The sequence below is a fragment of the Carcharodon carcharias genome, chromosome 18 (assembly GCF_017639515.1).
Source record: "Carcharodon carcharias isolate sCarCar2 chromosome 18, sCarCar2.pri, whole genome shotgun sequence".
Classification (NCBI taxonomy): domain Eukaryota; kingdom Metazoa; phylum Chordata; class Chondrichthyes; order Lamniformes; family Lamnidae; genus Carcharodon; species Carcharodon carcharias.
In genome coordinates this window covers 7574177-7599573 of record NC_054484.1, presented here as the reverse complement: position 1 = coordinate 7599573, position 25397 = coordinate 7574177, and the positions used below count along the sequence as shown (strand labels likewise).

The 25397-nt window shown below is 42.3% G+C and overlaps 1 protein-coding gene across 4 annotated transcripts in view; it reads right to left on the bottom strand.

Annotated features, from left to right (window-relative positions):
- gbe1b (glucan (1,4-alpha-), branching enzyme 1b) overlaps positions 1–25397 on the bottom strand; it is a 600154-nt gene that overhangs the window by 376563 nt on the left and 198194 nt on the right. For all 4 annotated transcript variants that reach the window (XM_041211102.1, XM_041211103.1, XM_041211105.1 and 1 more), the window contains exon 4: positions 6600–6725. In XM_041211102.1, the coding sequence (XP_041067036.1) occupies positions 6600–6725 (126 nt within the window). The remainder of the gene's footprint in view (positions 1–6599; positions 6726–25397) is intronic.

The following is a 25397-nucleotide window of genomic DNA, read 5'->3' as shown; positions in this document are numbered from 1 at the left end:
TTTTGCCATCCCAAATTGCCCTTGAGAAAGTTGTGGTGAGCTGACCACTTGAACCTCTGCAGTCTATGTGGTGTTGGTAACCCACAGTGCTGTTAGGGAGGGAGTTCCAGGATTTTGACACAGCAACAGTGAAGGAACGGCGATATATTTCCAAGTCAGAATGGTGAGAGACTTGGAGGGGAACTTCCAAGTGGTGGAATTCCCACCTATTTGCTGCCCTTGTCCTTCTAGATGGTAGTGGTCATGGGTTTGGAAGGTGCTGTCTAAGCAGCCTTGGTGAATTCCTGCAGTGCATCTTGTAGATGATGCACACTGCTGTTACTGTGCAGCAGTGATTGAGGGAGTGAATATTTGCGGATGGGGTGCCAATCAAGTGAACTGCTTTGTTCTGGATGGTGTCAAGATTCTTGAGTGTGTTGGAGCTGCACTCATCCAGGCAAGTGGAGAGTATTCCATCACACGCCTGACTTGTGCCTTGCAGATGATGAGCAGGCTTTGGGGAGTCAGGTAGTGAGTTACTCCCCAGAGGATTTCTAGCCCCTAACCTGCTCTTGTAGCCACATTATTTATATGGCTAGTCCAGTTCAGTTTCTGATCAATGGCAACCCACAGGATGTTGATAGTGGGGGATTGAGAGATGGTAATGTCATTGAACATCAAGGGGCGACCGTTAGATTCTCTCTTGTTGGAGATGGTCATTTCCTGGCACTTGTGTGGTATGAACGTTACATGCCGCTTGTCAGCCCAAGCCTTGATACTGTCCAGGTCTTGCTGCATTTGGACATGGACTGCTTCAGTATCCGAGGAGTCGCGAATGGTGAACATTGTGCAATCATTCACGAACTTTCACTTCCGGCCTTATGATGGAAGGAAGGTCGTTGATGAAACAGCTGAAGATGGTTGGACCTAGGGCATGAGGAACTCTTGCAGTGATGTCCTGGAACTGAGATGATTGACCACTAACAACCACAACCACCTTCCTTTGTGCTAGGTATGACTCCAAGCAGCAGGGAGTACTACCCTGATGCCCACTGACTCCAGTTTGCTAGAGCACCTTGATGCCACACTCAGTCAAATGGATGATGAGAAAATGTTTCCCCTGATTGGAGAGTCTAGAAACTAGGAACACATGTTTAAAAATAAGGGGTCACCCATTTAAGACAGAGATGAGGAGAAACCTTTTCATTCAGACGGTTGTTAGTATGTAGAATTCTCTTCCCCAGAGAACAGTGGAGGCAGAGTCACTGAATATTTTTAAGGCTGAGTTAGATAGTTTCTCGATTGATAAGGGAATCAAAGGGTACAGGGGGTATGCAAAAAAGTTGAGTTGAGACCACAATCAGATCAGCCATGATCTTATCAAATGGCAGAGCAGGCTCGAGGGGTCAGATGGCCTACTCCTGCTCCTAATTTGTACGCTTGTATCTGTGCCCTCTAGTCTTGATTCTTCCACTGATGGGAAAGTTTCTCTCTAGCTACTCTGTTTAGAACCATCATGATTTTGAACACTTACCTTAAAGGAGCCACTTCAAGAAACAGGAGATCATGCCTGAAGCTGGCCAGTTTTATCTTGCTCTTCGTCAAGGACAAACAGCTGCATGAGGAAACTGGAGATCTGGTTTCTGGCCAATAATTTGACCTCTTGATTATATTTATAAACTGATTCATGCTTGTTAATAATCTCACCGCAGTTTCAGTTGTCCCCACCTACCTCAGCAATTGTCAAAGAAAAAGGCAAGAGTTTCATTTGTTTCTTGCCCTCTTGACCTTCCAACAACCCTTCATCCCACCCGCTCCAGTAAAGAGACAACAGGATGAGTCCCTTGTACATAATGGTTTAAGTCTGGACTTGCCATATGCCAAAATCCCAGTAGAATATGAAAGCATTTGGAGGCATTAAATAAGTCTCAAACTCAACAGACTGAAAAAGACAGAATAATCTTATTTTTTTTTCAGACAGCAGAGCTGACAGAAACGGATCTGACACTGGCAGTGAGAGAAAAGAACTGAAAGCAGCCATCTGCCACATCAATGTTATAGTCTGCACCATGCGAGGATAGGACAACATTCACACCGGCACTCCAGGGGAAGAGAGACAACTGACAGTTTGCTCTGCATTGTCAACTACATGATAGAAGAGAAAGCTTACCATCCACCTGTAACAAAACACCTAAGAGAATGGGTTACAAACTAAGATACAATTTATTGCATCAAGCCTAAATCTACCATCATGCCCTCAGTCCCTACATTGTATGGGGAATCATTAATTCTTCTGGTCCCAACTGTCCAAGTTTCTGGGTTTTAGGCAATAGGATTCATGATTACCTGGGATAGACAAATCTCATTAAATGATAAATTCTGTTGGCCAAATTTAAGATAAAATCTTTACCAGGTGAAAAGTGGCAATGGAAATGTTTGTAGCTTAAATATCCAGATACATCAAATAGAAACATTCTATTGTCATGGTTACCCATTGACTAGGACAGCTAGTGAACTTCTGATAATGAGCTTTCCATCTCTACTAAAAATGAAAATGTTTCTCTGCTGAGTGCAAAGCTGATCCAAGGCATATGGTCAATTGCATGAGGTCCAATAATAAATCCATTGAAAGATTTTCCGAATTCCAACATTTGCTAACCTTGACAGGAGTAGATTTGTACTCCCCGAAGATGAGAGCAATCAGATTCCACATTTAAAAGGAAAATGCACTAGCAATGGCTGCAGAGACAGGTTTTTTTTAAAGTCAATAATCCTTTGTTCTGAACCCCACATGCCTGTTGGTTCAGTCAACAGGAACATGCATTAAGAGGATAGGTCAATGATACCTTCAATTTTCAATTTAAGTAACTATGAGCCAGTTTCGTTGCCAGAAATTCAATGAATTCTGATGCTTAATATACATCTGTTTCCCTATTAACTATAACAACAACCAAACATTACTACTATGCAGTGGTAATGTCATTGGACTAGTGATAAAGAGGCCCAGGCTAATGGTCTGAGGACATGGGTTCAAATCCCACCATGGTAGCTGGTGGAATTTAAATTCAATTAAAAACTAGCCTCAGGTAATTGTCGATTGTCATAAAAACCCACATGGTGTCCTTTAGGGAAGTAAATCCTTACCTGGTCAGGCCTACATGTAACTCCAGACCCCCAGCAATGTGGTTGACTCTTGAATGCCCTCTGAAATGGCCTGACAAGCCACTCAGTTGCATCAAACCGCTACAAAAGGAATGAGCCTGGACAGACCACCTGGCACCAGAAACAACAACAACAAACCTGCAATGTCCTCTTTACTAACATCTGGGGGCTTGTGCCAGTATTAGGAGAGCTGTGCCATACACTAGTCAAGCAACAGCCTGACAGTCATATTCACCAAATCATACCTTACAATATCCCAGACACCATAACTATCATCACTGGCAGAACAGGCCCACCAGAGGTGGTGGCACAGTGGTATACAGTCAGGAGTGAGTTGCCATGGGATACCTCAACGTGGGCAAGGAAACCACCTACCACATCCATCCCCTCAGCTGATGAACCGTGCCCATCATGCCAGGAGATCAAACCTGGTTCAATGAAAAGTGCAGGAAGGCATGTCAGGAGCAGCACCAGGTGTACCTAAAAATAAGGTGGCAACCTGGTGAATCTACAACACAGGACTACTTGCGTGCCAAACAGAGGAAGCATCATACAACAGACAGAGCTAAAAGATCCCACAGCCAACAGATCAGATCCAAGCTCTGCAGTTCTGCCACTTCCAGTTGTGAATGGTGATGGACCATTAAGCAACTAACAGGAGGCTGTATAAACATCACCACCCTCAATGATGAGGGAGCCCAAAACATCTGTGCAAAAGACAAGACTGAAGCAATTGCAGCCATCTTCAGCCAGAAGGGCCGAGTAGGTAATCCATCTCGGCTTCCTTCTGAGGACCCCAGTATCACAGATGCCAGTCTTCAGCCAGTTCGATTCACTCCACACCATATCAAGGGACAGCTAAAGGCACTGGATACTGCAAAGTCTATGGGCCCTGACAAGATTCCAGCAATAGTACTGAGACTTCTGCTCCAGAACTAGCTGCGCCCTAGCCAAGCTGTTCCAGTAGAGCTACAAGACTGATAACAACCTGGAAATGTGGAATACTGGCAGATCCAACCATGCCGATTACCACCCCAGTCTACTCACCATCATCAGCAAAGTGATGGAAGGTGTCAACAACAGTGCTATCAAGCGGCACTTACTTGGCATCAAGGAACCCTAGCAGAATTGGAGTCAATGAGAATCAGGGGGAAAATTCTCCACTGGTTGGAGTCATACCAAGCACAAAGGAAGATGATTACAGTTGTTGGAGGTCAGTCATCTCAGCTCCAGGACATCACTGCAGGAGTTCCTCAGGGTAGTCTCCTCGGCCCAACCATCTTCATCACTAGGTCAGAAGTGGGGATGTTCGCTGATGATTGCACACGGTTCAGCACCATTCATGACTCCTCAGATACTGAAGCAGTCCACGTCCAGATGCAGCAAGATCTCCTCAATATTCAGGCTTGGGCTGTCAAGTGGCAAGTAACATTCGTGCCACACAAGTGGCAGGCAATGACCATCTCCAACAGCGGAGAGTCTAAGCATCTTTCCTTGATATTCATTGGCATTACCGTCACCATTACCAACATTGTGGGGGTTAGCATTGACTAGAAACTGAACTTGCCTTAGTCTGGGTGGAGAGCAAGGACTCCATTTCTTGGCAGCCACACATTTCCACGCATGAGCAAATCAGGAGTAGTGTGTGCACTCACAGTTCAGCGTTCTGAGATCTTCATGCGGGGTACAAGTCCTCAGGATGTCTGTTTGGGAAAACATGGTGTGAAATCCCAATCATGGGACTCAAGGTATGGCGTGATAACCAGGAGAATCTTTGGACAGAGAACAGGGAGAGATCCCAGAGAGAGGTGGGTCCAGGGAAGGAGCCACTGGGAGACTTCAAAAATAGGGTCTTGAATTCCCTCACGAGGGAAAGAAGGGTTTTAATGAGATTGTGTAACTAACAGTGGATACTGACGTCTGGGTGGATTGCTCAGAAATCTGAGAGATCTGTCTTGGTTTCATCTGCCATTTATTGTTAAGAGTGGTGTGTTCTATTACAGTTTGCCTGTTAATTCACATGTACCTCATGCTGCTTCTGAATTTATAAAATAGACATTGTAAGTTGGTTTACTTCTATGGTTTTGTATAGTAAAGTTTATTTTGCTTGTACAAAAACCATGCAATCTTGTGGGTTTACCCTCTTGGTGAGTATCTGGGGTTTCATGTCTTCTTTAAACAAAAAGTTACTGGCCCTTAACCCAATCATTACCAGACCCCCAGATTTTTGGGTAAGGGCTATAACAACCACGCTGCCTGAAAGGGTGGCTAAGCAGATTTAATAGTAACTTTCAAGAGGGAACTGAATAAGTACTTGAAAGAGAGAAATTGTCAGGGCTCTGGGGATAGAAAAGGAGGGAAGTTAATTGGATAGCTCTTTCAAAAGAATCAACACAAGTACGATGAGCTAAATGGCCTCCTCCTACAGGGTATCATTCCATAATTTACATACAACCACTTTCTCAAGGGCAATTAGGATGAGAAACAAATGTTCGCCTGGCCAACGGCGTTCACATCTCATGACAGAATAAAAAAATATAAGCCTGCGTATGACACATTTTTGAAAAAAAATGGCAGGCTAGATTTTACTGTCAGTGGTGGTGCACAAGTGCCACCAAGTATTCATTTTCACATCCCTGTACTTTCTGTGGGAGTTTGCACTGGACTTCATGTAAATCAGGGAGCCAAACAGTGCAGCATCCTCCACAGGGATCTGGGAGTTATACAAACAGGGTATCGCCTTAGCCACAATGAAGAATTGGCAATGAGTGCCAAGAAATCAGAACCTGAATCAGGTACAGAAAGTGAAGTAAAGAGACAGGAAGAAAAACTGGAGGGGGGTTGAGGGGGAAGGAAGGGGAGAGACATGGAAAGAAAAATATTACAAATTTAAATGTTTTAAAAGGATGACAATAAATAAAACGATACTCTAAGAATAAGACTCTACACTTGGAATAAAATTAAATTTCAGTGCCGGGGGGGTTGTGTGGCAGTAATTAAGACCTGTCACACCATTGAAAAGGCACTTCAACTAGAATGGAGAAACCTTAACTTTGTGATGAATTTAATTCCTATCCATGAGGAAAATAAAGCAACTTCATGCTACTGCGTGTATTTGAATAGTGAGTCACTCAGTGAGAGACCAATGGAGCACAGCTTCTGCAGGACCAGGACAACATCCTAATTTCCATATTTAACGATAGGTGTGGGGTCACTCAAAGTTGCTGTTCCATTTAGACATAATAACACTTAGCCTTACTGTTACTTATTCTACAAAGTCAGGTCTGACATTTTTCCCTTGGTGGAAAGTACTAAAGTATCAAAATTCAAGTTTAAGGTATTTCAGTTGGCCAGTGATAACTGGCCACCAGAAATTGGCTTGTTTGCTTAATAGTTACATGGGTGACACTTTTCACCTAAGCATGCGCATAAAAGGTATGCAAAAATAAATTGCTCACCATATAACGTTGGGGTGGGTCCCAATGCACCCAGTCGTAAGTAAAAGCACTCGGTTCACGTGTCACGTATCGTGCCCAAGGGGAAATGCGGTATATCTGCTGTCCAGTTTTACTGCCTATTGCCACCTAAGGAATAAAATAAAATGTTTATTATTTGCTTACGCCCTAAGTTATTTGACTGAATAAATAAATACTCCCCATTTAGATCTAAAATTCAAACAATACATTTTCAATTTAAAACTTACCTGTGCTCACTAATCAACATTGGCTCCTTGTCTGTCAATGCCTTGGTTCTAAAATTCTCATCCTGATTTTCAAATCCCTCCATTACCTTGTAACCTCCCTGTCGATCTAACATATAACAGGTCCAAAACCCTCCACATACCTCCAATTCCAGCCCCTTAAGCATCCTTGATTTCAATTGTTCCAACATACAGGACTGGTAGCACCCGGATTCAATATACTTTTTATGCACTGGAGTAGTGTTGTCCAATGCATTTGCTCAATACAGTGCATTTTTGATCAGTAAATGAAATGTAATAGACAGGATCATTAGTCATGTGATTTTAAAACACATGGCATAAACATGTGAACTTAACATGTGTGCCTGGTTGTTGGTGAAATAGTAAAATGGAAAGGTGAGTGTAGATGTGTTTACTAATGAAGTGCTTTACTTCCTTGGTAACAGATTATTGGTTGTCTGCTATAATGGTATAAGACTAGTAAAAACGATGGGTCGCAGCATCACAGAAACATCAACATACGTATAGCGAGAAAAGCTGTCACTGGTTGATATGCCCACCGCAATCAGGTACCTAATCACAGCATAGGGAAAACAACAAATATTACAATTAAAAGAGTATGGGAGTGTGGGGCGCAGGTCCAGATAGAGGCAGACATAATGGGTCAAATGGGCTCCTCCTGTGCCATATAGTTTCCATGAGCCTATCCCCATGCGGCAGGAGGGTGAAGAGGGTTGAGGAAGATGGTGGGCGGAGGGATGGAGTGTGCTGGTGAAGATCAGTGAAGGGTATATAAATTGAGTTGGGAGACAGCTATGGAATTAAAGCAAGGGAAGGTTTGGATGGAGAAAAGAGAGAGGGTGACTGAAACAGTGCGGCTGAATCAGTGATTTGCATTGGACACCAGAGCTGCAGCCAAGTTGCTAATGTCTGAAAAGAGAGAATGCCAAGAAGCTCCAACATCATCCTCTGGCACAATTTCATTAAACTCAAAATTATTTCAGAAATGTCTTCCAATGGCATGAAGGAATCAGACTGGAAGAATTGCTCAGCCCCATGTCAAAAAATAAATAACTTCTGTTCAAATGGGAATTGTACAGTGCAGTGCACAATTTGGAATTTAACCACAATATTATGGACTCCTGCTTGAGCTAAAACTAGTGATTTATTTAGTTAAGCACATTACTCAAAATAAAAAAATGAACTTATATTAATTTTAAGCCTGCAATATTCTTATGACCGAGTAATTTGAATGAAGTAAAGAAATATGGTCACTCTCAGGGGCGATACCCAAATTATTCAGAATGTTTGCCCCCAGTTACACAACTCCGGCCATCAAGCAGTGATCAGGGAGCAGGATTCCAACCATCAGTCTTCAGTACTTTCTGCTTGAAAAGTTTTCCTTAAAGATTTCAAGGAAAACCTAAGCAAAGCATGGAAACCGAAACTTAAAAAATGATTCCTCCACCCCAGAGGAAGTAATTTAAATAGCTTAGCTTCCTTGAAAGAGTTCGATTAGTATTGACATTCAGACATACAAGAAAAAAAAGGCTTGCATTTGTTCCACGACCTCAGGATGCCTGAAGATGCTCTAAGTACTTTTGAAGTATGGTCACTGTTGTAATGTGGGGAACATAGCAGCCAATTTGCACACAGCAAGCTCCCAACAAGAGATATGTTAATTGCCAGATAACCTATTTTTGTGATGTTGGTTGAGATAACTAAATAAGGACATTGAAGAAAACTCACCTGCACTTCTTTGACATAGTGCCATGGGATCTATTATTCCCATCTGAGAGGACAAACAGGTCTCAATTTAATGTCTCATCTGGCAGACAGGTATCTCAACAGTGCAGTACGCCCTCAGCACTGCACTGGAAGACTCAGCCTGGATTACGTTCGCAAATCTCTGGACTGAACCAATAGCTTTCTGGCTTGGAGGGAGGAGCATCACTGCTGCAGCTTTATGACAGTTTCAACTCTACCCTAACTTTTCCAATTACAATCAGGAACTTCATTACTCTGAGGCCAAAACACAACATATGATTACACTGTTCAATCACTGCCCTAACATGTAACATAATAACATATCCCATACATATATTAGGAACACAATGTTGGATTCAGAGGCCCTAATTATCACAGTGATGTTACTTATTATATGAAAACTCCCTCCCTATGGTAACATGGTGGTTATGTTACTAGACCGGTAATCTGGACTAATAATATGGAGGCACAAGTTCAAATCTCACCACAGCAACAGGGTATTTCAAATTTAATTAATTCAATAAATCTGGACTAAAGCCAATATCAGTAATGCTGACCTTTAGGGAAGGAAATCTGCCATCTTTGTCTGGTCCAGCCTACATGATTCCAGAACCACAGCAATGTGGTTGACTCTTAACTGCCCTACCGTGAAATAGCCTAGCAAGCCATTCACTTTAACTGCATTATAAATACTGGTCTTTACAGTGACACCCACAGCTCATGAATGAATTTTAAAAATGAAAAAACTTCAGACCAATTGTACTGATGTGCACTTCTTCAGGAAGCACTTTGATGGGACAAGGGCGAAGGTTAATGTGAAGCACAGCTGATCCAAAACAAGAGTAATAACTGCAGCCTTTGATTGCAGCTGACAGAAACTCGAGATTCCAGCTGCAGAAAGTAATAGTTATAGGTCACAAGTGTGCAATACAACCTCAAACACAGAAGTTAGTACAGGATTCATAAGAGAAAAGCAGTTTGAAAATGCGAGCAGACAGAGCTGTTACAATGTAGAAATCAATCTGCAAAAAAATACAGACTAAAGTAAACCTGGAACAAAAACAGAATTACCTGGAAAAACTCAGCAGGTCAGGCAGCATCTGAGGAGAAGAAAAGAGTTGACGTTTCGAGTCCTCATGACCCTTCAACAGAACTGATTTTTCTTTACAAGGAGAGGGGTGAAATATAAGCTGGTTTAAGTTGGGGCGGGGGGGGGGGGAGGAGAGAGAGAGAGAGAGAGAAGTGGAGGGGGGGTGTTGTTGTAGGGACAAGCAAGCAGTAATAGCAGCAGGTCATCAAAAGATGTCACAGACAAAAGAACAAAAGTACACAGAGGCGTTGAAGTTGGTGATATTATCTAAACGAATGTGCTAATTAAGAATGGTTGCTCCCAATGCGGTCTCCTCTGCATTGGAGAGACCAAACGTAAACTGGGCGACCGCTTTGCAGAACACCTATGGTCTGTCCGCAAGAATGACTCAAACCGCCCTGTCGCTTGCCATTTTAACCACCCTGCTCTCTTGCCCATATGTCTGTCCTTGGCCTGCTGCATTGCTCCAGTGAAGCCCAACGCAAACTGGAGGAACAGCACCTCATCTTCCGACTAGGCACTTTACAGCCTTCTGGACTGAATATTGAATTCAACAACTTTAGGTCTTAAGCTCCCTCCTCCATCCCCACCCCCTTTCTGTTTCTTCCCCCTTCCTTTTGTTTTTTTCCAATAATTTATATAGATTTTTCTTTGCCCACCTATTTCTATTATTTTTAAATCTTTTATGCCCCCCTCCACCCCCACTAGAACTATACCTTGAGTGCTCTACCATCCATTCTTAATTAGCACATTCGTTTAGATAATATCACCAACTTCAACACCTCTGTGTTATTTTGTTCTTTTCTCTGTGACATCTTTTGATTATCTGCTCCTATCACTGCTTGCTTGTCCCTACAACAACACCCCCCATCCACTTACCTCCCCACCGCACCCCCCCCACCTTAAACCAGCTTATATTTCACCCCTCTCCTTGTAAAGAAAAATCAGTTCTGTTGAAGGTTCATGAGGACTCAAAACGTCAACTCTTTTCTTCTCCGCCGAAGCTGCCAGACCTGCTGAGTTTTTCCAGGTAATTCTGTTTTTGTTTTGGATTTCCAGCATCCGCAGTTTTTTGTTTTTATCAAAGTAAACCTGGAGTGGAGGGTTTTATTAAAGAGAAAGCCAGAGGCTGTGGCTAACGCCAGCCACAAGGTGAAAGATAAAACAGAGGGCAATGCTGCAGTCACGGACATTTCAACTTAAGCAAGAGGTCATTAGAACTCAGGGGGCTGTAGGCTGCAAACTTATAACAAAATGCCAAACTGCAATTATAAATCAAGATTGCAATTATTACAACCGCAAATTAAATAACTTTCATAATCACAATGCTGGATGTGTGCAGCTCATTGTAACCACAGTTCAATCGCCTCCCTACCAGGAGGAATTCTTCCCAATGTCCTGGGACAACTGTTATCCCTCAAATTAACACTCAAAAATCTCAAGGTATCTGGTGATTATCATATTGTGATTTATGGGGGGGTTTTCGCTACATAAATTAGCTGAGTTTCTTATATTACAACAGTGACCACACTTCAAAAAGTGTTTTATTAATTGCTGAAAAAAAGATAAGTTGTCAAAACTTTTCATCTTGCACTTATCAGGACAGACGCAAGAATACCAATTTTAAAGGGAACAACAATTTGCATGTCCACACATTGAACCTTTTTCAAATAAACAAAAGCCTGAGGGAGGGCCATTCCCTGGTCCATTCCCCATGATAATGTCTCGACCCATCAAAGTCGATACAATATCAATCTTGTCTGTTTGCTTGTTGCATGTGTGCAAAACTAGGAGTCATAAATATAAGATAGGCACTAATATCTAAGAAGGAATTTTTTTTACCCAGAGAGTGGTTAGAATGTGGAGTTCACTACATAGATTGAATTGAACTGAACAGCCTAAATGTCTTTAAGGGGAAGGAAGCTAACTAAACACGGGGGAGCAAAGAACAGAATGATATCTTGATAGGATTCAATGAAGCCGATTGAAAGGAGACTTGCATGGTGCATAAACATTAGAATGGACCTAGAGCACCAACACAGATCAGACAGGCCAAATGGCTCATGGTATAAATTCTATACTACAATAGGTGGGCAAGGGTAACATGCATGTCAACTTACTGTTCCTCCAAGCCGGAAATTAGTATTTGACCCTAATAACTCATTGACTATGATATATGTAATTCTGTGTAACTCAGGGAAATTAATTTGAGCAGTCTCAGCTCAGCTCATGGAAAGTGTTCCACACTCAAGCTCTGACTTCCCTTGCCTCAATAGACAAAACATTCACCAAATAAAGAGGGAAATATTAATTCCTTTTCTCCCATAACTGGCTATTTAAATATTGATGGCACATTTTTAACACAGTAAATCAAAGCAATCTAAGGAATTCAAAATTTCACTGACAATGAATACATGAATCTCTCCAAAACTGCACAATCTGTTCTAATACTTGACACAAAATAAATATCACATAATTGTTACAGTGCAGGAGGCTATTTGGCCCATCGTGCCTGCACCAGCTGAGTGAGTATTATGACTCAGTGCCATCCTCCTGCCTTTTCCCCGTAACCTTGCATATATTTTCTATTCAAATAATTATCTAATGCCCTCTTGAATGCCTCAATTGAACCTGCCTCCACCGCACATCCAGGCAGTGCATTGCAGAGCCGAATCACTTGCTGTGTGAAACAGTTCTTTTCCCACATAGCATTTGCTTCTTTTGCAAATCATTTTAAATCTGTGCCCTCTCATTCTCAATCCTTTAATGAGCAGGAACAGTTTCTCCCTATCTACTTTGTCTAACAGTACATTGGTAATGAAAGTGTTGTATTTTTATTCCTCATAGGAGTGAACTTTTAAAGTTGCAGAGTTGATGAAACAGGTTTAAATTGATATGGTGATGGTTTTTAATGAATGATCTAAAGTTTTTCAAAGTATTGATTTGAATAGCATAAGTTAATTCCCATAGTCCAATAGGATTTGTGAAGGCAACCATTTGGTCTGTTGAGATGCATGTAAAGTTCAAATTGTTTTTCATTTAATTAAGTATTCAAATAATCTGTTTCCTTCATTGAATGAACAGCATTGTTCCTTTGAAGTAGAGGGAAGATGAGAATTTTTTTTAAAGCACAGAGTAAAAAGTATACTCTATAGTGACTTTCAAAAGGGAATTGGACAAATTTGCAGGGCTATGGGAAAAGAAGAGGGGAGCGAGACTAATTAGATAGATCATCCAAAGAGCCAACATAAACACAATGAGCTTTCTGTCCAGTATAATTCTAAACTAAGTAATCCCTACTACCAAACCAGGAATACATGTGACAGGAGCTCAGAATAGGATCCCCACTAGTCCTTGTTTAAACATAAACAATAATGCCGAGAGTATCATACATGTCCTTAACTTCAACAAATGGAAAAGCGTAATACACTCTCACTTCCCCTAATCTCAACAAGATTATTAAAGGTGGGTGGTGAAGGTGGAGATTGCGGGTGGGGGGGGCAGCTGATGACAGAAAGAGAAAACTAAAGTTGCTTGGTGACAGGAAGGAAGTCATAAGAACATATAAATTAGGAGGAGTAGGCCATTTGACCCCTTGAGCCTGCTCCTCCATTCAATAAGATCATGGCTGATCTAATTTCAACCTCAACTCCACAAACCTGCCTACCCCCAATAACCTTTCACCCACTTGTTTATCAAGAATCTACTCTTGCCTTAAGGATATTCAAAGACCATCTCCAACAAGCAGTCCAAGAAGGCAGCTCCCCACTAGCTTCTCAAGGGCAACTAGGGATGGGCAATAAATGCTGGCCCAGCCAGCAACGGCCACATCCCGTGCATATCATTTTTTTCAAAAAAGTATTGCCCTGTTATGGCACAGCAGATGGTAAATGCCAAGCTGCTCAAATCCCAAAGGGAAACTTGAAACAGCTGCCACAACTGTTTTGCAATTTGTATTTTATTTTGAGATGTGTGCCTTGAATTCATTAGTAATAGAGGTTCTTTACAAAACTAAATTAAACATTTATTAATAGAAGAAAAAATTCTGAGCACATACATAGGGTCTACAATTAATATAACAACTCCTAGATCCCCTAATTAATCTGACTCCCAGTTACACCTCCATGAAGGCAACAGTAAAAACAAAGAAATTTCAACAGATCCAGGCAGAGCACACAATACCCTGGACGGTGATATTCACAGTGAGTTTTCTTAGCTTTGGTTCCTCTAGACAGCAACTTGATACACAGAGGCTTAAGGCTTTTCACGTTTGTTAGATCTTAGAATGCCTTCCCCTTTACACATAACCTCATCTCCTTTATGCATCTCCTTTCTCCCTTTTTAATGTAAATGCCATTGTTCTAATAGGGCTTTGCAACTTTACATTTCTCACAATATAAACCTTTCATAGTGCTCATATTATCAGTAACTTCTGGGGAAAATAAACACATTGTTTGGTTTAGTTTCTTATGGCTAGGTGTAATATCTTACCGTCACTTTGAAATTCAAATTAGTCTAATTTATCTAAAAATGCAAATGTTCCTCACACCTCACATTCTAAAACTTCAGCCATGTTTATGTATTTAGCATTTCAAACCTAGCTTCCCTTTTGATAGCTCAAAAGATCCAGACCAGCTGCCTCCAATTCAATTAAATCCACACACACACACACACATCCACACAGAGAAACTAATCCAAACATCACTATTAACCTACCTTTACAGTAAATCACAATAATATTATGAAAATTATTATATTTTCATGACAGTCCCTTGACATTTATCACTGAATCCCCTGCTACCAACATCCTGGGGGGTTACCATTGACCAAAAACTGAACTGGACTAGTCATATAAACACTGTGGTTGCAAGAACAGGTCAGAGGCTAGGAATGCTGCGACAATTAACTCGCCTCCTGACTCCCCAAAGCCTGTCCACCATCTACAAGGCACAAGTCAGGAGCGTGACGCAATACTCTCCAACTGCCTGGATGAGTGCAGTTCCAACACTGAAGAAGCTCGACACCATCCAGGACAAAGCAGCCCACTTGTTTGACACTCCATCCACAAACATTCACTCTCTCCATCACCAATGCCCAGTGGCAGCAGTGAATACCATCTATAGGATGTACTTCAGAAACACACCAAGGCTCCTTAGACAACACCTTCCAAACCCAAGTCAGCTCCATCATCCTGACTTGGAAATATATCGCTGCTCCTTCACTGTCACTGGGTCAAAATCCTGGAACTTCCTCCCAAACCTTCTCCACCTTCTCAAGGACAGTTAGGGGTGGGCAATAAATGCTGGCCTCACCAGCAAAGCCCACATCCCTTGACTGAATAAAAAAAAATTCAAAGACTCTGCCACAACAACCTTATGAGGAAGAGAATCCCAAATTCTCTCAATCCTCAGAGAAAGACATTTTCCTCGTCGCTGTCCTAAATGGGCGACCTCTTATTTTTCAACAGTGACCCCTAGTTCTAGATTCTCCCACAAGAGGAAACAACCTTTCTGGATTCACCCTGTCAAGTCACCTCAGGATCTTGTGTTTCATTCAACTCTTGCTCTTCTAAACTCCAGTGGATACAAGCCTAGCCTGTCCAGCCTTTCCTCATAAGACAACCTGCCCATTCCAGGTATTAATCTAATAAACCTTCTCTGAACTGCTTCGAATACAATTACAATTTGAATACAATTTCCTTAAATAAGGAAACCAATACTGTACACAGTATTCCAGATGTGGTCTCACCAATGCCCTGTATAACTGAAGTATAACCTCCCTAGTCTTGTATTCAATTCCCCTCGCAATAAACAATAACATTCTATTGCTGATTACTTGCTGTACCTGCATACTAGCCTTTTGTGATTCCTGCACAAGAACACCCATTTCCTTCTGAATCTCAGAGCTCTGCAAATCTCTCACCATTTAGATAAAATATTTATTTTTTATTCATCCTGCCAAAATGGACAACCTCACATTACACTCCATTTTCCAGATCTTTACCCACTCACGTAACCTATCTATATCTTCTTGTAGCCTCCTTATGTCCTCTTCACAGCTTACTTTCCTACCTATCTTTGTCATCAGAAAATTTAGCAACCATACCATCGGTCCCTTCAACCAAATCATTTATGTAATTTGTGAGAAGTACTGATCCCTGTGGCACACCACTCGTTACATCTAGCCAACCAGAAAATGACCCATTTATGCTCACCCTCTGTTTTCTGTTAGGTAACCAATCTTCTGTCCATGCCAATGTTAGCCCCTACACCATGAGCTCTTATTTTCCACAATAATCTTTGATGTGGCACTTTACTAAAGGCTTTCTGAAAATCTAAGTACCTATACATCCACTGGTTCCATTTATCCACAGTACATGTTGCTTCTTCAAAGAACTCCAATAAATTGGTTTAACATGATTTCCCTTTCACAAAACCACGTTGACTCTGCCTGATTACCTTGAATTTATCTAAGTGCCCTGTTGTAACGCCTGCTGTAAGTTTTTGTGCCCTGCTAGAAGTCAGTTCAGAACACTTCCATTTGCCCCTTGATAGCCCCTTCTGGTGAGGTGATGGGTGTCACAAACCAAGTGAAGTAGTAAATAGAGCCTATCATTCACTTTGTGCAATGTCGGTGTGTAAATGCCAACATGGTTGATACCAAATTCTTCTTCTGCCATCTTCAAATAACTGTTGAAAGGCTATTAAACTAGCCGAAAGGATTTTTCACATATACATGTTTGAAATTCAGATATTTATCTCAAGGGAGCTTGAATACAAATGAGGTGAAGTTATGCTACAGTTGTATAAAGCTCTGGTTAGACCCCATCAGGAATACTGAGTTCAATTCTGGGCACTACACTTCAGGGAGGATCTACTGGCCTTGAAGGGTCGTATACATTTACCAGATTGATACCAGGGATAAAATATGATGACAGGTTGCACAGCTTAAGCTTGTATTCCCTCACGTATAAAAGATTAAAGAGGTGATCTAATTGAGGCGCTTAAGATGATTACAGGATGTTGAGGGAGTCCAGAACAACGGGAACATAATCTTAAAATTAGAGCTAGGCAGTTCAGGGGTAGTGTCAGGAAACACTTCTTCATGCAAAGGGGAGTAGAAATTTGTAACTCTCCCACAAAAAGCTATTGAGGCTGGGAATCCATTAAACATTTCAAGACCGACATTAATAGCCACCGGACAGGTGCTGCCGGGCAGACTGAATATTTCCAGCCTTTTCTGCTTTATTTCAAATTTCCAACATCTGCAGTATTTTGCTTTTACTAGATCAGTGTTGGGCAAGGGTATTAAGGATTACAGAACAAAGGCAGGTAGACGGAGTTAAGGTCAGCCATAACCTAACAATAGCAGAATACGCTCATGACTTCCTGTTCCAAATCATAACTGGGCTCATTTCTCTACAAGACTGTGTACACATGATTTTACTCATCTACCAGGTAACTGACATTGTTTTTCTAATTTTGGAAGGTTAGTGCAGGAGGAAGAAAAACATGAAAAATATTAAGCTGCCTTTAGCTACAGTGCTATGTGAAGAAAATTGCAGTGCTTATAAAATATGGCAGATCTCCAGCTTCCAAGAGAGGGAGCCAAACAACAGCAATCGGCACAGTTCACCATAGAACCTGTACAAGGGGTTAAGGAACAAAAGTGGCTGGGTTTGGTAACACCACAATCCCCAGCTAGAATGGAGATGATTGGTAATTCCCACATTAATTACCCCTGGAGGCCTCACTGCTCTAAGTGGCTGTGATTGATTTTACAAACACAATTAGTATTCTTTAACTATCTTACATTCACTGCATTTTTTCTTCTGAAATCACTTTGCTTTTTTCAGGAGACTTTTCTGCAGCTTAGATCATGAGTTCTTTTTTATTACAAAGCAATTCTTAAATAGACTCTACAATTATACCTGTTTCCACACCCCTCCTCTGTCCACCCCAAATTCTGGCTGATAGTTGTGCCAATAGACACTCAGAAACAATAACTAAAACAAACAGTGCTACCAACTGTCCTCTCAGTGAGATATACCGGCAGGACAGAAAAGAGACAGTGTGCCACGGGCAAAGTCAAATGCCAAATGAAACTAGTTTAATCCAGTTATGGCTATATATACATATATACACAAGTGACTACAAGAAGGTGTTATTACACTCCTCCCTCCTTAATGAGAAAGTACACAATGTTCAAATTCTATACAATTTATATACATTTTTTGTTTTTCACTTATTTACAAACCCAACTTAAATCACTAGTTTCCTATTCTTAAGAGGATACCTCTTTTCTTAATCCAAACTTCCAGAACTTGGGGAAGGACCTGGACGCATCTGGGCCTGAGTCTGAGAAGTTTTCTCCAACAAAGACCGATTTTAACCTTGACCTTCGATTTAATTTTCCCCTTCATATGACTGACTCAGGTCTGAACTGGTTTCAGACACAACTTGTATTGGAATAACTACTGGTGCTCTACTCATATCCCAACTATCTAATTCATCAGACTCATTTAATTCTTCCTAACTCCATTCTACACGAACCTCTGAAGGTAAAACATGATCTGTATATACAAACCTAACCTTTTCATTACCAAACATCTTGACTAAATATGTGCAAGACCACATATTTTCACCAGTCTTCTGGATAACCACTTCAGCTACTGATGTTCTTTCACCTTAACCTCTGGTTCAACTTCACACTTCTTTCTCCCACTGTACCTGTATCAAGACACTCTGCCCGGATTCCTTCTCTTCTACTGACTGTGCTATTTGTGGCTTCAGCAACACAAACATTGTTCTAGGCTATCCTCCAGAAAACAATTCAGCTGGCGGTTCTGTGGTGGGTAAACAAAAAATTCGGCCGTTTGTGATTCAATGACATCTGATGTTTCTATCAATTTGTATCTAGCATTTTCTTAACAAGAGCGCACTTAACGATTTGCACTGTGCATTCTGCTTTTGAAGCAGGATGATATGGTGTAACACTGTTTCACCCCGTTCATTCTCATGAATTTTACAAACTCTTCTGAACAAAACTGGGGTCCACTATCAGGCACTAATTTCCTCTGGGAACCCATAAGCAGCAAACAAATTACGCAAAATATCTAGAGTTTTGCTAGTCGTTGTTCGGTTCATCGGAAACCCTCAACCCACTTCAAGTGACTATCACAAGGAAGAGCCCTTCAAACTGCAAAATCTAAGAGCTGCCTCTGCTACATTCTGGCTGGCCATTTCCATTTTTTGTAAACTTATTCTTTCACAGGGTGTGGCTGGGCCAACAATTATTGCCCATCCCTAATTGTCCTTGAGAAGGTGGTGGTGAGCTGCTTTCTTAAAACACTGCAGGTCACTTGGTGTTGGTACAGCCACAGTGCTGTTAGGGAGGGAGTTCCAAGATTTTGACCCAGCAGCAGTGAAGGAATGGCCATATAGTTCCAAATCAGGATGGTGCGTGGATTGGAGGAGATCTTGCAGGTGGTGGTGTTCCCATGCATCTGCTGCCTTTGTCCTTCTATATGATAGTAGTTGCAGGTTTGGAAGGTGCTGTCAAAGGAGCCTTGAGAGTTGTTGCAGTGAATCTTGTAGATGGAACGCACTGTACCACTGTGCATCATTGGTAGAGGGGGTGAATGTTGAAGGTGGGCAGATGGGGTGCTAATCAAGCAGGCTGCTTTGTCCTGGATGGTGTCAATCTTCCTCAGTGTTGTTGAAGCTGCACTCATCCTGGCAAGTGGAGAATATTCCTGACTTGAGCCTCATCAGTGATGAACAGACTTTGGGGAGTCAGGAGGTGAGTTACTCTCTGCAGAATTCCCAGCCTCTGACCTGCTTTTGTAGCCAGGGTATTTATATGTTACTGGGTATTACTGTTTGACTTGCTCTACACCGTTTCATTGTAGCCTTCTATGTCCTTATGTAATCCTGGCCATCAAAGATAGCTTTTTGCTAAACTCTTTGGACGTGGACATCCACGGAGTGGCTATCAGAGTTGGATTGCCACTCCACTCATAATTTAATTGGAAATCTTCTCAATCCTGTTTCACCCAACCTTCCAACTCAGGCGGGCGAGAACTGTGCAAGGCAGCATGCTCCCTGAGGCTTTTGGCACAGCACTATGGAATTGGACACGCTCCCCTTTTTTTGAACAGCACTGGCTGCCTTAAATCAGTTAAGTTTAAAGGTCCAGCCACTTTCAAGCTAGGGAGAAGGTGGGTCTGTCAGGTAAGTGGCTGGAATTTGGCATGGTGGGGCCGGGGGTGGGGGGGGGGGGGGTTGCACACAGTCGAGGAAGGGGGGAATCAGACAGTCAGCGGGAGAAATTGGACAGAGGGGGGAAAATTCCTAGGTATGACTCCAACCAGCAGAGGGTTTCCCTCCTGATTCCCATTGGCTCCAATTTTGATAAGGCTCCTTGATGCCACACTGAGTCAAATACTGCCTTGATATCAAGGGCGGTCACTCTCACCGCACCTCTGGAGTTCAGCTCTTTTGTCCATGTTTAAACCAAGCTTACATATAATTCCTTGCGAAATTTGGTTCATTACCCCTTGAAAAACTCTAGGGCTGAAGAAACACCAAATTGCAGCTTATGAAATTGAAATATACCCAAGTGTGTATTAATAGTCCAATAGGACTTGAACTCATCATCTAACTTAAGTCGTAGACTGGCATTTGTCTCATCCAACTTTGATAAAAAAACTGGCCTCCTGTCAACATTGTGAACAGATCCTCCACCTTTGGTATAATATTGGGTTACATTCCTCTACCTGATTTACAGTTACCTTATAACCCCCACATTTTCTTACACAACCATCTGACTTTGGTGCAACCATTATAGGAGTAGCCCAATGAGTCTGTTCTACTTTAGAGATAATGTTCTCAGTCGCAAGACTTTTCAGCTGTTGCCCTACTTTCTCCCTTAAGGCACAGGATACTGGACAATGCCTGCAATAAATTGGTCTTGCGTTCCTTTGGACCAATACATTATATCCGTCTTATATCCTTGAATGGGTTTGCCATTTTCACTAAATGCCAAGGGTGCTTAGTGATCAGGTTGTCTTTTGACGTGAATTTCACTTCTACATGAAAAAGCTCATTTCAATTACACTTAAATGCTGTTAACCAGTTTCTCCTGAATAAGACTGGCTTTTTTACCCTTCACCACAATGATGGACAATTTTGCGTGTTGCTATTTATAAGTGACTAGAACTGACATACATCCCATTACAGGAATTTTCTTTCCTCCATAATTTCATAATTCTATGTGTGATTTCTCCAGCTGATACTGACTCAAATTTTCATGGTATAGCAATTCAGCAATCACGTGGTCTGATGCACCCATGTTGACCTCCATATTTACCAAAGCTCTATCCAACCCTGCATGAGCTATGATATCCTGCGAATTTCTATTGGACATCCTTGTGCTTTGGATCATTAGGGTCTCAACTGACCCCTCACTGACCTGGTGATGTTTGACAACCGTATGCAGTGACTGTCGTAATCGCCAGCCAGCATTTTCTCTATTTACATTCCTTCGACATTGCTTGGCAAGATGATCTTTTTTCTTGCAGTTACAGCACACTGCCTTCACAATTGGACAATTTTGTACTCAATGCAGTTCTAAGCACCAGTCACAGGGCTTTTTAGTATCACTGCTAATACTAGCTGCTGCCGTTAGGGCCTTCTGCTTACTTAGCTGCAGCTTGTTTACTTCAACAGACAACTGGCAGTTGTTAACTCTGACTTTTCAAGTCATGTTCCATCATGTTCTTGGACAAAGTTGTTTAGCAAACTGTCGAAACTTTGGCAATGTCAGTAACTTACTGCAAATGCGTTTACTTTTTAAACCGCACGCGTCTGTTCTGTAATTCTCTCTCTTGAAAGGAATTGCAATGAACGGACAGTTTTTTTCAAAACCACGATAAACTCTCTAATGTCCTCATCGGGCAACTGATTCCATGTTCCAGCCTGATAGCTTTCATGGCTTGGGACGGTACTGCTGCTCAAGCTTACACAAAACATCCAACTGGTGTCTTTTGGCTTAGGATTGAGCAAATTCTTGAGTACTTCATGCACTTCTGGGCCTGCTTCAGTCAGAAATATCACCCTTTTTATTCCCCACTGCCCGATTAACAGCTGGATCATCAGGAGAATTGAAGAAAGTATTAGTAGTGAAAAACAGCTCTAGCCACTCCACATACGCATCTAAAGACTCTCAGTCACAACACTTCCCCCAGTTACCCAATAATACTTGTTGATGCAGCTATCTTCGAAGGTCAGTCCTCCTATGTATCCAAACAAGCTTTTCACCAGCCCCATATTTTTAAAACTATTTCTCAGCAAAAAAAAACTCAATTCCTCTACTGGTTTGCTGGAAGCTTCTGCGAATTTGTCCAGCAAGAGACTCCAAAACCCTATCCTCATCGCCAGACGGTGATATCTTTACAGGGCAATAAAGAGACAGTGTGCCACATGTAAGTCAGGTACCAACTGAAACTAAAATAAAAACAAAAAAACTGCGGATGCTGGAAATCCAAAACAAAAACAGAATTACCTGGAAAAACTCAGCAGGTCTGGCAGCATCGGCGGAGAACAAAAGAGTTGACGTTTTGAGTCCTCATGACCCTTCGACAGAACTTGAGTTCGAGTCCAAGAAAGAGTTGAAATATAAGCTGGTTTAAGGTGTGTGGGGGGGCGGAGAGAGAGAGAGAGAGAGAGGTGGAGGGGGTTGGTTTGGTTGTAGGGATAAACAAGCAGTGATAGAAGCAGATCATCAAAAGATGTCAACAACAATGGAACAAAAGAACACATGGGTGTTAAAGTTGGTGATATTATCTAAACGAATGTGCTAATTAAGAATCGATGGTAGGGCACTCAAGGTATAGCTCTAGAGGGGGTGGGGAGAGCATAAAAGATTTTAAAATATTTAAAAATAATGGAAATAGGTGGGAAAAGAAAAATCTATATAATTTATTGGAAAAAAAAGGAAGGGGGAAACAGAAAGGGGGTGGGGATAGGGGAGGGAGCTCAAGACCTAAAGTTGTTGAATTCAATATTCAGTCCGGAAGGCTGTAAAGTGCCTAGTTGGAAGATGAGGTGTTGTTCCTCCAGTTTGCATTGGGCTTCACTGAAACAATGCAGCAAGCCAAGGACAGACATGTGGGCAAGAGAGCAGGGTGGAGTGTTAAAATGGCAAGCGACAGGGAGGTTTGGGTCATTCTTGCAGACAGACCGCAGGTGTTCTGCAAAGCAGTCGCCCAGTTTACGTTTGGTCTCTCCAATGTAGAGGAGACCACATTGGGAGCAACGAATGCAGTAGACTAAGTTGGGGGAAATGTAAGTGAAATGCTGCTTCACTTGAAAGGAGCGTTTGGGCCCTTGGACGGTGGGGAGAGAGGAAGTGAAGGGGCAGGTGCTGCATCTTTTGCGTGGGCATGGGGTGGTGCCATAGGAGGGGGTTGAGGAGTAGGGGGTGATGGAGGACTGGACCAGGGTGTCCCGGAGGGAGCGATCCCTACGGAATGCTGATAAGGGGGGTGAAGGGAAGATGTGTTTGGTGGTGGCATCATGCTGGAGTTGGCAGAAATGGCGGAGGATGATCCTTTGAATGCGGAGGCTGTGGGGGTGATAAGTGAGGACAAGGGGGACCCTATCATGTTTCTGGGAGGGAGGAGAAGGCGTGAGGGCGGATGCGCGGGAGATGGGCTGGACACGGTTGAGGGCCCTGTCAACGACCGTGGGTGGAAAACCTTGGTTAAGGAAGAAGGAGGACATGTCAGAGGAACTGTTTTTGAAGATAGCATCATCGGAACAGACGCGACGGAGGCAAAGGAACTGAGAGAATGGGATGGAGTCCTTACAGGAAGTGGGGTGTGAGGAGCTGTAGTCGAGGTAGCTGTGGGAGTCGGTGGGTTTGTAATGGATATTGGTGGACAGTCTATCACCAGAGATTGAGACAGAGAGGTCAAGGAAGGGAAGGGAAGTATCAGAGATGGACCACGTGAAAATGATGGAGGGGTGGAGATTGGAAGCAAAATTAATAAATTTTTCCAAGTCCCAACGAGAGCATGAAGCAGCACCGAAGTAATCATCGATGTACCGGAGAAAGAGTTGTGGAAGGGGGCCGAAGTAGGACTGGAACAAGGAATGTTCCACATACCCCATAAAGAGACAGGCATAGCTGGGGCCCATGCGGGTACCCATAGCCACACCTTTTATTTGGAGGAAGTGAGAGGAGTTGAAGGAGAAATTGTTCAACGTGAGAACAAGTTCAGCCAGACGGAGGAGAGTAGTGGTGGATGGGGATTGTTCGGGCCTCTGTTCGAGGAAGAAGCTAAGGGCCCTCAGACCATCCTGGTGGGGGATGGAGATGTAGAGGGATTGGACGTCCATGGTGGAGAGGAAGCGGTTGGGGCCAGGGAACTGGAAATTGTTGATGTGACGTAAAGTGTCAGAGGAATCACGGATGTAGGTGGGAAGGGACTGGACAAGGGGAGAGAGAAGGAAGTCAAGATAACGAGAAATGATTTCTGTGGGGCAGGAGCAAGCTGAGACTAGTTTAATGTGGTTTTGGCTATATATACATTCGTACACACACACAAATGGCCACAAGAGGGAATCAAATAGATTTCTGGACTCTAAAGGCATCAAGTGGTATGGGGAGAGCGCAGGAGTACAGTGTTGAGATAGAGGATCAGCCATGATCATATTGAAAGGCAGAGCAGGCTTGAAGGGCCAAATGACCTAATCCGGCTCCTATTTTCTATGTTTCTATGTTTCAATTACACTCAGAACCTCCCTGTGCTAAGTGTAAACCTTTGACTTGTGGTAAATCACCTTCATTGCAAACTACTTCTACACTCCACACCTCCCAGGGGAGAGTACTAAAACAGTTCCTAGCTTGGAGAAAAATTGTTCAATTTTAACATTTTGCATTTATATTTCGCCTTTAACATCGTGAAACATCCCAAGAAGCAACACAGGAATGATGACAAACAAAAATTAACACCAAGCCACAAAGAGATTCAGGGGACCAAAAACTTAAATAAACAGTATCTTAAAGGGGGAGAGCGTGCTAGAGAGGTTTAAGAAGAGAATTCCTAATGGCTCAGCAATGAAAATTAGGGATGTGCAAGAGGTCAGAATTGAAGGAGTGCAGATAGCTCAGTGAGTTGTAGAGGTGGCAAAAGTTACAGAGATAGGGTGGATGAGATAATGAAGCAATTCAGAAAAAAATGTTTGAACACATTTCACATCAAAGCAGAGATAGAGGAAATGACAGGAGTAGCAGCATTCGGCTGGCGTGAGGCATGGATTCAATCACTGCATGCTTTCACTGACTGGAGCTTATTTTTCATTCCTGGTTACCATTCAAATCAGTCATTTTAAACTCAGAGATGAATGCCAAGCAAAGAATGTTGATTCCAGTCAACAGACACACTGGAATCAATTTGAATTCTTTTGTACATGGGGTACAGGTAAGTTATTTTTTTTTACCAACAGGATAGAGCAACAACCATTTGCATTTGGGATCCTGCCTCACTGATTCTCTCCTTTGACCAGAGGTTACTGCAGTGAGAAAATATCACCAGGACGATATAGCCACACAAAATACCACATTTTTATGAGGGGAAAAAGGTACTTCTAAGGCACCTTATCACATCAAAAATACAAGTGCCAGCCATTTTGT